Source organism: Medicago truncatula, chromosome 5 (genome assembly GCF_003473485.1).
Source record: "Medicago truncatula cultivar Jemalong A17 chromosome 5, MtrunA17r5.0-ANR, whole genome shotgun sequence".
Classification (NCBI taxonomy): Eukaryota; Viridiplantae; Streptophyta; class Magnoliopsida; order Fabales; family Fabaceae; genus Medicago; species Medicago truncatula.
In genome coordinates, this window is record NC_053046.1 from 33,000,118 (window position 1) to 33,015,341 (window position 15,224).

Consider the following 15,224-nt stretch of genomic DNA (forward strand, 5'->3'; position numbering starts at 1 on the left):
AAACGGACTAAGCCACCACCCATGGTAATTGAGGGGAAGAGAAATATACTTCGCCTTTAACCACGTAAAAGCAAGCGACTTAATCTTGTCGACCACCTGGATAACCAAACAATCTTTGACATTAAACAGCCTATTGTTTCTTTCCTTCCATATTTCCCAAACTACAACAAACCAAATAACCTGAAGAATAGAGCGGTGCACCTTTGTGGTACCACCACTACCGGTAAACTGAGTAAAATGACCCGACACCTGTAAAGGGGAAGCCACTGAAAAGCCTAACCACCTATAAATGAAGTGAAGATGTTTAAAATCTAGAATAAACCAAAAATAGAAATATTGATTTCAAGCATCAGAAGTTCAGAACAATCAACAAAAAGCCAAGGCAATAATAGAAGTCTGAATCATATGTGTGTATTTTATGAAATGGAGCGTATCATATGACTCATCATAATATCTTCCAACAATCATGATTCGCATTGTTTAGGCAAAAAAAATTGTGCCACGTCCTTTGCTATCCTTTCATGAGGTTAATTTTTGCTGAAAAATACTCAAGTGTTTGTTTTTCTAGTTGTATTATAGACACTCTCTTTTTAATATAAAGTGGTGACATGAATTTCACTCGATTAAAGGATGAATGTTAAAAAGAGAGTGTTCACATCATTTCTCTTGTTTTATTTTTATTTTGAATAACCCAAAATATATATGTATATACACATACACACACACCAACAAGAAGCTCTCCTAAGCACGAGAAGTGCATGAGAAGAACTCTGAAAATCAAAAGTAGAATTTCTCTCTCGCCAAATGACCCAAACAATATGTATTGAAGATCATATATTCTTGGAGTATCCACACAAACCGCTAAAAAGCAAAACCTAATCAGACAACTGAATGGGATTCATTGGTTATACAAATCCATTGTCTAACTAGGCTCCATAAGCTTCCAAAAATATGACAACCCAAAATCAAATGGTCTATAGTTTCCTCGTGCCCGCACCCGGTAATAAAAACATTCAAGATATTGGTTGAATTATGTCATGCCTTACTAGGTTATCCTTTGTTGGAATTCGATTCTTAAAAAGTCTCCAAGCAAAAATAGAAACTTTCGAGGAGACTGTTTTATTCCAAATGATGTTGTGATGGTCGTTAAAATGATTATCATCCGTCGCCGTCAAGAACTGATAAACACCTTGAGTAGTATAGTTTGGTGATAACTGCCACTTATAATAATCTACAACACCATCCTACAAAACAATGTCAGATAAAAGAGTGCCACATCCCCCCACCTAGGCAAACAATTGACGCTACCACTTCCAACCTTCCCCATCTAAACTCCAATCTAAAGAAAACATTTCAGATATCGTGACATCTTTATTCTCCACCAAGTCAAAAAAAATCTCTTGTATCTCTTTTCTCCTTGAAACATTTAATATTGTAAGAAATGAGGAGATCCAAACATACACACTACAAATCTAAATAGAGAAAATGTGATAAATCATGTAGCTGAGATTCTTGATAAAAATAGTTTAAAGTTTAAGAGGGTTCAGACGCATCTCACGGTGGCTTCCCCACGACAACTTCAGTGGCCGACACTGATGGCAGATTTTTTGGGTTTGGATCTTGGTTTTTTATTTCCTTCAAGTTTTTGGTTTTGCATATGGAAGTTTCTCCACATTTAGTTTTCAAGAATCAATATAACTACTTTTTTGGTGGTGTCCGAGGTTCGAACCCCAGACCTTGCATATATTATGCATTGTTCATACCAACTGAGCAATGCTCACGAGGACAACTACTAAAACCATCATAAATGGGTTTGTTCAATTTAATTATTTTTTTTCCTTGTAAAATTTTAACAGTTGGACTGATCAAAAGCTAAAACATTTGTAGGAGGAATAACAATAGAGGTATTGGTTGTGGAGGATCAAAACCCTAATTTTGTATTTGAGAAATGATATTTGTACAACCATTTTATAACAACTTTTTGACAACTTTCTCTCTCATACTCATATTAAATTCTTATCATCTCTCTTCCACAAATGAAAGTTGTAATCAAAGATGTTACAAATGGTTGTACAAATATCACTATTTGTATTTTTCTCTTTCCCTTTTATTTTTGCTTCAAATATTCGTTATGTCTTTTCTTCAAGGAGCAAACTAAGCGGTTGTTATCCTATCATACTTTGGTTTGAGGGGCCAACTTAAATCACAAAGAGATCTATGAAACATGCAAACTAATTATTTGTTTGGGAATTCAAAAAAAAAAAAAAAAAATTGAAAGGCAGAAATTCAAAACTTAAGGGGTTGAGTTTTGAAAACTTCTTTGTCCCTTGGATGATCTTTTTAAAAAGCATTATGTACATAATTTTACTAGCTTATCAACCATCCAAGACAATTCGCTATATGTAAACTTATTGGCTATCCGTTATATTTTACCAAACATAATCAGATACAATTTAAAAAAGAAAAGAATATTACGACGTGACATTTTTAGATTTGAAAGTTCAAGTTGAAAAACATAAATAAAGAACCAAACATGGAAATAGGTTAAATTCAAAGTACAACAAACATAATTTTGTCTTTTAGTATATTAATAGTACTGTTCAAGAAGTGGAAACGAGTTTCTCATAAAATATACTACAAGAAGTGCAAACAAGTTGCATGTTTGGATTAAACTAAACAAGTTGTCATGTTTAAAGAAATTCAACATGACAAGGACAAAATACACTGAGATTGTTTAATATTTCATCAAAGAGAAGTTGGATAAGGAATTGATAAGTAAGACCTATATTTCTTTTGTGCATCAGCTAACATATATGTCAACAAAGGACTTACCAACTTAAAGATTATGTCAACTTGTAAGTTATCAAAGATAAAAATTCATGTTGTCTTAAATTATAAAAAAAAAAAAAAAAAATAAAACATATATTTTCTTTGTCATTTCATATCTATTAGCTAGTTCAACTCTTAATTTTATCAAACAATACGAAACAAATCAGTTAGCTTGTTCGTTATTAACTAACTTATCAGCTATTCACTATAAACACATCCTCTAAAAGCTAGATTATCCGTTGTATAACTGCTAATTCTTTTATCAGACAACGATAGTAGAGGTTAAAAACCAGACTACAATGTAGTATACATTTTGAGATTTTAAGGATCAAATTGAACAAAATAAAATAAAGAACCAATAATGGAAATAGAATAAATTTAACGTACAACAAACGTAATTTTGTCTTTTATATATTAAAAAGTACTGTTCAAGAAGTGCAAACAAGTTTCCCAGAAAAAATAGAAGTGCAAACAAGTTGCATGCTTGGATTAAACTAAGCAAGTCTTAGCAATAATAGACAGCTAACCATGATGATATCGCCAGATCATAGTGTTATAAAATTCCAACAACCATTTATTAGCATAGTGCTCATTTTTAGTCAAACAAATAATAGGATTAATGTGGGTATATACAAAGTCTATAGTCACCGGTTATATGAATTAAAAAATTTGAATTTATAGTCCCGTGAGTATAGCTCAGTTGGTCAGGAACATATATTGTTATATGTAGGGGTTGAGATTCGAACCTCGGAACTCCATTTATTCACCTTGAAAAAGTGAATCAATAGGCCACTTGAACAAAAAAAAAAAAAAAAAAAAAAAAATTGGATTTATAATTAAAAAAGGTCAAATACATCTAAAGGTCCTTTAAGTTTTTCGTTTTTTCCAAAGTGGTCCTTTAAGTTTCAAAAGTCCCAAACAAGTCCTTTAAGTTTCAAAAGTCTCAAACAAGTCATTTTAGTTTTTGAATCGTTTCAAACAAGTTCTTTTAGAGAATGATGGTGATGATTCAGATGATAGCAACAAAGAGCATTATCCACCATTTGTCATGCCTAAAAAGATGACTAATTTTAAGTGGATGTTAGGAGCCAGATTTGGTACCAAAGATGAGTTCAAGGAAGCAATTACCAACTATGTTATCTACATTATGACTTGTTTGAAACGATTCAAAAACTAAAAGGACTTGTTTGAGACTTTTGAAACTTAAAGGACCACTTTGGGAAAAACTAAAAACTTAAAGGATCTTTAGATGCATTTGATCTAAAAAAAAATGTATTAAAATTCGGTATACAAGGGAGTAAGTTTTTGACTGAATTGAAAAACTGTCCTAAATTTGTCAGCAAATGAATTTGTGACTGATTTATAAAAAATTGCTAAATCACATGCCAGTTAACCATATATATAGACCTAAAAATGTTAGGCTCCTCCAATCCATATATACTTCAAAACTTTCTAATAGAATTCAAGTAGCAAGTAAGTATGGAATCCCAAAATATAGAGCAGGTTGCTTCCAATTTGCTCAAAGCTCAAAGCCATGTATGGAATCACATGTTTAACTTCATAAATTCCATGTCACTTAAATGTGTAGTTGACTTAGGCATACCAGATATCATACACAACTATGGCAAACCCATACCACTCTCAAAACTCATTTCTTCACTATCAATCCACCCTTCAAAAAACCACGGCATTCATCGCTTGATGCGAATCATGACTCACTCCGGCTTCTTCTCTCAAAAAAACGTTATAGGGAATGAGCTAGAAATTGAGTATATGTTAACTGATGCATCTAAACTATTACTCAAGGACAATCCAATGAGTGTGGCACCATACGTGCACGCAATGGTCAATCCAGTTATGATGAATCCATGGTATCAATTCTCTACTTGGTTAAAAAATGACGATACTAACACATTCGAGACGACACATGGGATGTCAACATGGGAGTATGCTGCACGTGACTCCGAAATTAACAACTTATTTAACGAGTCAATGGCAAATGATACTCGATTAGTTTCTGATTTGTTGGTTGAGAAATGCAAGGGAGTGTTCAATGAAGTTGAGTCATTGGTTGATGTTGGAGGAGGTACGGGGACCATGGCAAAGACTCTTGTCAAATCATTCCCACAAATGGAGTGCATTGTGTTTGATCTTCCACATGTTGTTGATGGCTTGCAAGGAAGTGAAAAGCTAAGATATGTTGGTGGAGACATGTTTAAGGAAATTCCACCAGCAGATGCAATTTTGTTGAAGGTAAAAATGTTGAAATATTAAGAGAAACTCCATAGATAATGTTTTAATTTGGTATTTTTGGTACCCTCTACGTAATTTTATAAAAAAAATAAATTGTTTTATTATATGTCAATTTACAATATCAATGCATCATTAATTATCTTTTGGCTAAATTGCACTTTTGACCTTCCAACTTTCAATAACCGTCGATTTTAGCCCCAAATTTTCAAAATAGCACTTTTGGCTCCCGGCTTAGCAACTTTTGCAAAATGATGCCCCGTTGATTTTGACCAAACCAACACATACGTGGACAACAAATTTGACGATTTGGATGCTACATATGTATTTTATTATTTGGTTAAATTGCACTTTTGATCCCTCAACTTACATAAACCGGCGATTTTAATTTGACCCCAACGCCGACGTTGACCTGGTCAAAATCAAGGGGGGCATCACCTTTTCAAATGTGGTTAAACTTGGTGGGACTAAAAGTGCTATTTTAAAAGTTTAGGGGCTAAAATTGCCGGTTTGTGAAATTTAAGGGGTCAAAAGTGCAATTTAATTAGTCTGAACTTTTTTCAATTATACCATCTAATTTTCATTGCAGCACTTTCAATTCATTATCTTCCACGGTGAATAGACCAATACTTGATGAGAATACTTTAGTAAAAAAAAAAAAAAAAATCTCTCTCTTTCACTTGTACAAACTTCCCAATTGCATAAAATTATAAAAATGTCATTCATTATGAGACAAAAGGAATAGTAACAAAGAACAAATTGTAGAACTCCTACATTTTTTATGTCTTAACCCATGCCACTTTACCACTCATTCGAGGACAAGTCCATTCTACTCCTACCCTAGTCCACTTCTCCTACATTTTAATAATCGTCCCATCATATTCTCCTTATACTTTATCTTCTTTTCACATTAGGTTATTCTCTTTTGTTTATCTTTCTTTCATAACTCAAACAAAGTCTTAATGAAATTGCAGTGGATATTGCATGATTGGAACGACGAGCAATGTTTGAAGATTTTAAAGAATTGTAAGGATGCAATATCAAAGAAAGGTAAAGAAGGAAAGGTAGTTATCATAGACATGGTGTTAGATTGTGAGAAGGGAGACAATAATGAATCAGTTGAAACACAACTCTTCTTTGATATGTTGATGATGGCCCTATTAACAGGAAAAGAGAGAAATGAGAAGGAATGGATGAAATTGATTTCTTTGGCTGGTTTTAATGACTACAAGATAACACCAATTCTAGGCTTAAGGTCCATGATTGAGATCTATCCATAAAATATAATATCTATCCATTTATCAACAACATTCTTTAGGCCTCTCTTCCTTCTTTGGCCATCTACATTGGTTTTTCTTCCATTTTATTTGAATAAGTGATTTTAATTTTAACTTTTTTTTTTTTTTTTGCATTTTTCCGTAATTTGTAAGTATTTTGTCATTGAGGAGTGCTATATAGCACGACACTTTTGTCGTGCAAAGCACATGAACACTTACAAACTTCCTATTTACAGATTTGTTTAATTATTTTAATATGTTAAGGAAAAAACCAAATGAAAAATGTTCCAAATCTCATAACTAGTCCACCGCCAACCGCACATCAACTCTATTTGGTGTCATCCTTTACACGCTTTACACGGAAATTGTCATTGCCTCCCACCGACATTGTTGTCATTATAAAGATTGAAATACCATAGTGTAAATCCATATAAAATCGTTTCATCTAAGAAAGAGAGGGAGATAGATCAGAGCAATGAAACTCAAAAAAGGTGAGAGGGTGAGAGATAGTGGCAAGGAAGCAGAGCAGTGTTACTGGAACAATTAAAAATATCATCAAACCATCTAAATAATCAATTAAAGAGGATTGTGCATTAGTAGCATTACGAGCAAGAAAGATGTTATAGCAGGTCAATTGAAAATTGAAACGGAGGATATGAAGCTGAAAATACAACACATAAATAAAGAGAAACGTGTTTGATATGGCAAACCAAGTAGAAATAGTGCATTCGTGTGTAGCACGAAAAATCTTGTCGTGTTGAAAATTTGGTCGTGTTGAAAATTCGTGTATATATTCATTTGAATATTGAATATATACACAGAAATGGTAGGTAATTAAGTTTTCCCCTTAACATAGTTGCGTTCCAGAAGTGTTGATTATTACTAATAACCAACTAGGCTTATAAATAGAGGCCAAAATGAAGAGAGGTTCCATAATTTAAATCTTTGCTAACGTATATAGAATGGAATCTCACAATTCTTCCACTTTGCTTAAAGCTCAAAGCCACATATGGAATCATATTTGCAACTTCATAAATTCCATGTCACTTAAGTGTGTAGTTGACTTAGGAATACCTGATATTATACACAACTATGGCAAACCCATGCCACTTTCAAAACTCATTTCTTCACTACCAATCCACCCTTCAAAAAAATCCTGCATCTATCGCTTAATGCAAATCATGACTCAATCTGGCTTCTTCTATGAACACGATGTTACTGAGAATGAGCTAGAAATCGATTATATTCTAACCGATGAATCTATACTGTTGCTTAAGGATCACCCCATGAGTGTGACACCATTTTTGCAAGCCGTACTACATCCAATTTTGGCAAACCCGTGGCATGAAATGTCCGGTTGGTTAAAAACTGATGATCCTTCAACATTTGGAACTACACATGGGATGTCGATGTGGGATTATGCGGCGCGTGAGCCTAAATTTAACAACTTATTCAATGAGAAGTGTGGTGATTGAGAAGTGTGGTGGAGTGTTCAATGGATTGGAATCATTGGTTGATGTTGGAGGAGGCACAGGGACCATGGCAAAGGCTCTTGCCAAATCATTCCCACAATTAGAGTGCACTGTGTTTGATCTTCCACATGTTGTTGATGGCTTGCAAGGAGGTGATAACTTAAACTATGTTGGTGGAGATATGTTTAAGAGAATTCCTCCAGCTGATGCTATTTTGTTGAAGGTAAAGTGTTCTATGATGTTGGGTTAATTCATTTTGAATTATTCCATTGTTTGATTTATGTGCATTTATTAGCAAAAAAAAATAAAATCAACACCTTAGTATTATCTTATAATAATCTCACTTAATTTCAACATAGATTAGCATGAGGAAGAGAAGTATTATTGAGAGAACTAAAAATTTGATTGATTATAAATGTCAAATGTAACAGGTATTTCTATTAGAGTTCGGAGATTTTAGATATACTTCTAACTTTAGAGAGAAAAATTGTATTTAGTCTTTTCAATTAAGAGTAAATAAATGTACATAAAAAAGGTAGTTGGCAAATATCCCAAAATGTTTGAAATTGAATGAAGCTTCCACATGTTCGGATTGAGGACCACGCCACAATGTTCCAATATCCAAAACGATTATGTCGAACTATATAATGTATAGACAACATTAGGTTTTCTTAGTGGCTGAGTTAGGTGTTAGAAACTAGTATCAAACATGTGCATCTTTACCAATTAAATTATATGAGTATTAGTTCCAGTGATTGAGTTAAACACCTAAAACAGATTGAAAAAGTGGTTTGGAATTCAAATTGTTGCTACTCATGAAACATATTTACAACTAACGTTTACATACAGAAAAACTATTTGAGTATTAGATAGATGGGAATTTATAATTTGCTGTGGTGCATAAGAAAAGTCACAAAATTAAGACCATTGATAGACTATAGTCAATCGACATTAAGAGCAAGCATTATGAGTCCAATTATTTTCTCCTGGAAACCAAGAAAACAACTCGACACATTTATGTATTTAGTACAAAAATATGCTTCAACTAATAAGCATATGTGTTGATCGATATATGTGCAAAAACGTATTCATACTATAAGACTGTTAATTTCCTTTTAATAATTCTGATCCTTTTTACTTTGAATGATGCAGTGGATATTGCATGATTGGAATGATGAGGAATGCGTAAAGATATTAAGGAATTGTAAGGATGCAATAGCGAAGAAAGGTAAAGAAGGAAAGGTGATTATCATAGACATGGTGGTGGAGAAAGAGAAGGGAAACAGTGAATCGGCTAAAACACAACTCTTCTTTGATATGCTCATGATGGTGTTGGCCACCGGAAAAGAGAGAACCAAGAAAGAATGGGTTAAGTTGATTTCCTCTGCAGGGTTCAATGACTACAAGATAACTCCAGTATTGGGTTTAAGGTCTGTCATTGAGATTTATCCATGATGAAATCTAGCCAATTGTCATCATCCTCGGTTGAGAAGTGAATAAGAATGGATCAACACTGTGATCATTCATATATGTGGTTGTAATTTAATTTATTTGTCTCATTAGGGACTTTTATTTGTAACAATAATCAAGGCTTTAAATAACGGTCACACAAGTAACTATTATGGTTGTGCCGCGGTCTTTGATATTGAGAAGAATGCACTCAGATGGGGCTCCCCTGAGTTGCAGTTGCAGAAGTTTCCAAAAAATATTTCGATATCCCCATTCCAAAGACTTTTTTTTCGATTTGTTATAGCTAGAGACATCTTTCTAAAAATAATAATAAAACTCATGTGAACCCTTCATTATGTGTGATTGTTAGAAAAATCATGTACAAGAAAGTAATTCAAAAATAATTCGAAAAATCAGTTGAACATGATCAGTACCTTCACAACAGAATACATGTACTATGCCTCTGATGCTGGTTTTGCCCGGAAATTTTCCTTCCATGTCCTCCAAGCCTCTCTAACTTCCTCCAGTTGATCATTTGGAATGCTTGAATACTTATCCAGTTTCTCAACCCAGTCCGCCCAAGGAGACTTTGACGAGTCTAGAAACTTTGACAATTCAGGCAACATAACAGATGTGTAGAACTCATCGACAGATTTAAGAATTTGTTCTGATTCAACCATGGACACCATTTCAGGCCTTGTGTAGCTTCCACCACTTGACCACATCCTGAAAGCATTTCCTCTCAAAATCAAAACTTCTGGAGGGGCAATTGGGAGGACGATTCGGGAAAACTTAATGAGTGACAATAAAAAGATGTCCTTTGGAATTGAGTTGCGCTTTACAGCCACAGCAGTACCGACCATCTTGCGTATCTGATGAGTCATTCAGTAAATGTTCATTCAACTGGTAGAACTAAGGAATTAATAATGTTCAATCATCTCAATTGTACATAGAAGCACAACAAAAAACACTAATTTACTAAAGTTTATATAATGAGCAAATGAATGCTTTTGGGATCTAATACACGGAGAGTTGTCCCATCAATACTAATATAATGTAAGTTACAATATTTTAATTAGTTTAGCGTAACCACATATCTATATAGTATATTGTTGACATTTCTTTTGGCATTAAAGAAATAATGTAAGGTAGAGGGAGTAATTGATACCTTTCAAGTCAAAGAATCTTGTGTCTGTGTGTGTTTCTCTAAATCAAATAACACTGAGAATATAAGATGCCTATATTGAAATTTTCCCACAAATACTCTGTTCATAAAATCAATATACAATATCATAAAACAAGTTTTAAAAAATGATAATCAAGAAAGAAGTTAAAAGTCGGGCTTAGTTTCATCCCTCCCTGCTAATTTAGAATTTTCTACATTATCATTCAATCATGTTCCGCATCATTATAAGAATTTGACGTCTTAGTCAGTCCTATGTATAGTTGTTATTATAGTCAAACATTTTATTAATTATGTGACAAAACATTAGTAGATGGTTATGCACAGAAGTGTTAAATTAACAGTTTAATTATGTGACAAAACATTAGTAGATGGTTATGCACAGAAGTGTAACATTAACAGGATATTAAAATCAAACTCTTAGGAATTAAAAAAAGGGCTATTAAAATTAAACTCTCGATATAATTATGACTTACTTGATGTAACATGAAGGAATCCCCCCATACATCGATCTCGATATAATTATATCCAAGTAGTGTCTCCAACTTTCCACAAGAACAACGTAAAATCTTTCTGAAATGAGAAGCATTTAATCTATCTGCCGCATCCGGTTCGTGCAACCATCTTGCTTTCAAACTATTGGATTCACTACACTCTTGAGACTTGTGGCTCTGTTCCCCATTACCACTCATAGAATCATCAGTATCACTTTCCTCATTCTCTGAATCACAAGCTGATACCAAACTAGATGATCCTGTCATGTTTGACATGCCGCCATTTCCTGGTGATTTCCTTGCATGGTGTTTTTTCCTGTATACAGACCGAACAGTATAATTATGGAAAGGATGATCTCCCTACAACAACAAAAAAAGCCACAAAATGTTCCAATGTAAGAAGAGATCGATATCTTAATTAAGGTTTATCATAACTTTAACTAAATTTAATTTATTCAGTATATTACAAAACAGATAAATCTGCAACATGAACGAAAGAAAATACAAATGAAAAAGTATACCTCAAAAGCACCAAGTATACTGTTGAACTCAGAAATGTGAAAGTCTGTTTCATCCTCACTAAAATGACTCTGGACTCCTATTATATCAGCAGGGAGGAGGTAAGAGTATTTCCGCATACTGCACTCTTTCCTAGGATCGAATCTTCTAAAATAAGCCAAAACTATCAAGTTAGATATACGAGTGAGAAATCATCGTTACTTAAAAAAATAAAAGAACACGTTAATTTTTTAATTACTTGAAAAATCACATGATCAATACTCCAAATAAAAAAGGGTGTTTTTTATGCATGCCTTTGCGTATGTAGTTCCACAGATCTGTCTATCCTCACATAGGGAAAAAGGCTTTAGTTTCTATCAAAATATTCTTAGTTGATTGATTTGGCCAGCTCAGTGATAAGAGCTCTTAGCCTTGTAACCTCGAGGTACTGAGTTCGAATTCCCTAGGAGACGTTGTAAAATGGCCATTAGTGCCACTTGAATTAATAAAAATTTATACCTTCCCCCAATTAAAAAAAAAAATTGATTTGCCTACATTTTAATCTTCCTACTAGTTACAAATGTTGCGGTAATGCTCAGTATCAAAAAGTATGTAATAACAAGTATATACCAAATACAAATAATGATATGAAGAAAAAATCACTGGTTTAATTTATAAAAGCACATGCATGTACTGCCGCAAGATAACTACGATCTGAGAAACTAAATTGTTATCAAACAAAATCAAAAACCAAACACCCAACATTTTAAACAATCAACAAATGACTAATAGTCTTACTTTGTTGAAGGCAATACACTAAAAACTCTGATACTATTAGGAAGATAAGAATTAATGTGGTTTGCCATTTCAATGCCATAATCATCTCCTTTCCATGCATTCTCAGGGATTTCCATCTTAAAAGATATCATTGTTGACAGAGAATGGACCTAGTGCAAGAACATCATAAAAGCAGAAAGAAATTATGACTCTAAGAAACAGAATAACAACAAACTTATGAAATACATAACTTAAGGGATAACAAGAAGGCCGACCACTTACTCCTTTATCAGTTCTGCTACTTCGGCCCCAATTAATCTTATCCAGATCACCATAATTACTGTCACGGATGCCACCGACCTTGAAAATAGCAGTTTCAAGTTCTTTCTCAATAGCTACATCATGTCAAAACTCAAATGCTTTAGCAACATTCCATTCAAACAAGGTAAGCTAATTTAATTTCTGGTGAGTGGTAAATGTTTAAATTAAACTTTGTTCATACAAAGAAAAAAAAACCGAATAAACTGAAATAACAAACACATTAAAATTTCAATTAGGTGAATCCAAATTCCAAACATCAGTCGGTTCAATTTGCCCAAAAAGTACATATTCTCATACCCATTTTAATCCTTTGAAAAATTGAAACTCATTTACCAACTAAAACTCAAACTGGTGATTTTTTTACCATTATCAAATAGATAAGAATTTACAATGTAAAGCTTCATAACACTCTCAGTCAATCACAACCCTTAATAGCTAAAAAAAAGTTTGACTTTCGTCATATCTAGCTTAAAAGTCATACAAACGGTGGTTTATGATTGGTTGACAATGTACAAAGTTTTACGCAAACAATGCATTCTCAAAGATAATCTATACAAATTTTCCCTTTAACAATTCAATTTTTTTAACAATTTAAATTTAAAAACATAGAACATGAAAATTAAAACAAGAATTTGGTGTAAAACTTGTTTACACATGCATACAATAAAATCACTTTATAATGCCACTTTTTAAAGTTAGTCCCTAAAATATCTATTTGGCATGATTTGATTGGATGCCCGTGTAAAAACGTTTTACACTGTCAAATGATAAAAATTGATTCGTAGTAAAGAAAAATGGTCTTACTGGATAACTTGTGGTCATTCCGTTGAATTTGAAGACCTATCAACAAATTCACAAACACAAATTAGCGTAAAATTTCAACAAAAAAAAAAAAAAAACAAAGAAAGGAAAGAAAAAAAGACCTCTAAAATCGGTTCCAATGTATCCAACTCTCATAACAACCTTTTTCTTGAGATAAGGTACCCATTTCTCAGGGGGGAGAGAAGGAAGTGAGTCGGTGGTGGAAGAAGAACAGAAGCATTTGAAGAGTGTTTTTGGAGGAAGAATATGAAATAGGAGGTTAGGGTTTCGAGTTTGGAAGAGTGGGGATGGGGATTGCAGAGAAGTGAACAGCATTGTTGGGAAATTGGGTACTCTGTTTTGTTTATCTCTTGTAGAAGATGATGATGGAAATTAGAGTAAAAGACGTGAAGTAAGCACAATAGTGTGAAAGTAATTTAAATCACAAATTAGGTTTAATTTATATACATTCACAATATAATTTATTTTTGTTTAGGAATGCCTTTAATCAAATGAGTCATATGTTCTCGTAAGTTTAGTGATCTGCGTTTCAAATCATGTCCACTACAAAAAAAAAATTCACATCAAATAATATTCGTGAAGATATTTAGAAAATAACTTTATATAAGTGATGTTATAGTGTTATTTGATTGTATGCATAAAAAAAGTCTTATTACATGTTTAGTGCATGGGGTAAAAAATAACAATTTCATGGAAAAATTACAATTTATAGTTTTTTTTAGGGGATTTAAATTTTATAGTTATTATAATAATTCTAGAGACAAACTTACATTTTAGGGATAACCTCGAATATACCAAAATCAATTTTAAGTTTGTATAAACACATTTGTTTTTCGTAAAACCAGATTTTATGAAGTTTTAGATGATTAAAAACATATTTAACAGAAATTTTTGTTTCATCTTGCAAATAAAGGTCATGAAATTGAACATGGTTAACAAGTTGCTCTCTTGTTGAATGGGTTTTAATTGAGGTTGGCCTTGGTTATTTGGAAAATGGTGGTTCTCAAAGTGATAATGAGATGGGGAGAAAAGATAAAAGGAAAATGTCTGGTAGACGTCCAAACATCTTAATGACAATGAGAAAGAAAGAAATAGAGAAAGTGATATGATAGATGTGATATGTTAATGATGTGATAGGTAAAGAGAGATGCAAATAAAATATGGTGTTAAATAAGTGTATAAAATTTATAGGTTTTCAAATATAAGAGTTAAAGATAGAAAAATGTATCAATTGGATCATGAAATTGCATTTTTTGACGTCAAGGCCACATGGACACTTACATCAGTTTCATCCATGATTTGGCCCTCTAAAGTGAAGTTAGTAAAGTGAAAAAAATCAAGGTCACTCGTGATTTTTTATGCACATGCATATAATATCAATCTTTAATTCTTAATTCACTTTACTCTTTAAAGTGAATTCCTCATTTTAGAGAAGTTTTATCTCATAATAGCATCACCAACGGACACCATATGGACTAAATTGATTAAAGCTTTGCTGTTTTTGGAACTAATTTGGAGATAATGAACGGACTTGAAAAATTGAATGACAAAATTGGGATTTTACCAAAAAATATATTGTGCGCAACGAGTTTCTTATTACTTGATATTGAGTTAAGAATGTAGTTATGTGTTTACTCACACTTATTAATTTGTATTGCAGACACAGGAACTACAACAAAAGAAGTTACATTTTCTAGGGATTAGAAGGAAAAAGAAAAAGTTACCGCAAGTCACGTCGTCTGTCTTACTTATTGTGTTATGGATTCTGATGGGCCGGTCATTTTGCTTCGCGATCGGGAGTTGGCTTCTAGCGGCATTATTGTTTGGTTGGCTACGATGTTTCTCTGGTGGA

At 32.9% G+C, this 15,224-nt stretch overlaps 2 protein-coding genes and 1 pseudogene across 3 annotated transcripts; 2 read left to right on the top strand and 1 right to left on the bottom strand.

The window, feature by feature from the left end:
• The first annotated feature begins 4,239 nt into the window (after nucleotides 1–4,239).
• On the top strand, nucleotides 4,240–6,589 carry LOC11416716 (probable O-methyltransferase 3). The gene is made up of 2 exons (XM_003615919.4): nucleotides 4,240–5,082; nucleotides 6,054–6,589. The coding sequence occupies exons 1-2, from the start codon at nucleotides 4,309–4,311 to the stop codon at nucleotides 6,357–6,359; spliced, it is 1,080 nt and encodes a 359-aa protein (XP_003615967.1). The 5' UTR covers nucleotides 4,240–4,308; the 3' UTR covers nucleotides 6,360–6,589.
• Nucleotides 6,590–6,729: 140 nt separating this feature from the next.
• LOC11416982 (probable O-methyltransferase 3) lies at nucleotides 6,730–9,504 on the top strand (annotated as a pseudogene).
• Nucleotides 9,505–9,592: 88 nt separating this feature from the next.
• On the bottom strand, nucleotides 9,593–13,774 carry LOC11416983 (putative tRNA pseudouridine synthase). 2 transcript variants are annotated; one of them, XR_003012359.2, is made up of 8 exons: nucleotides 13,474–13,774; nucleotides 13,355–13,390; nucleotides 12,512–12,624; nucleotides 12,251–12,399; nucleotides 11,476–11,620; nucleotides 10,937–11,314; nucleotides 10,446–10,542; nucleotides 10,013–10,149 (listed from the first exon to the last, which is right to left on the bottom strand). XR_003012359.2 is itself a non-coding variant. In XM_003615921.4 (7 exons), exons 1-7 carry the CDS (start codon nucleotides 13,685–13,687, stop codon nucleotides 9,733–9,735), a joined length of 1,452 nt encoding a protein of 483 aa, XP_003615969.1. In that variant the 5' UTR covers nucleotides 13,688–13,772; the 3' UTR covers nucleotides 9,593–9,732. The 2 variants fall into 2 exon arrangements, 1 of the variants encoding a protein (XP_003615969.1); XM_003615921.4 differs by lacking the exon at nucleotides 10,446–10,542 and having other exon boundaries at nucleotides 9,593–10,149; nucleotides 13,474–13,772.
• Between the last annotated feature and the right edge of the window lie 1,450 nt (nucleotides 13,775–15,224).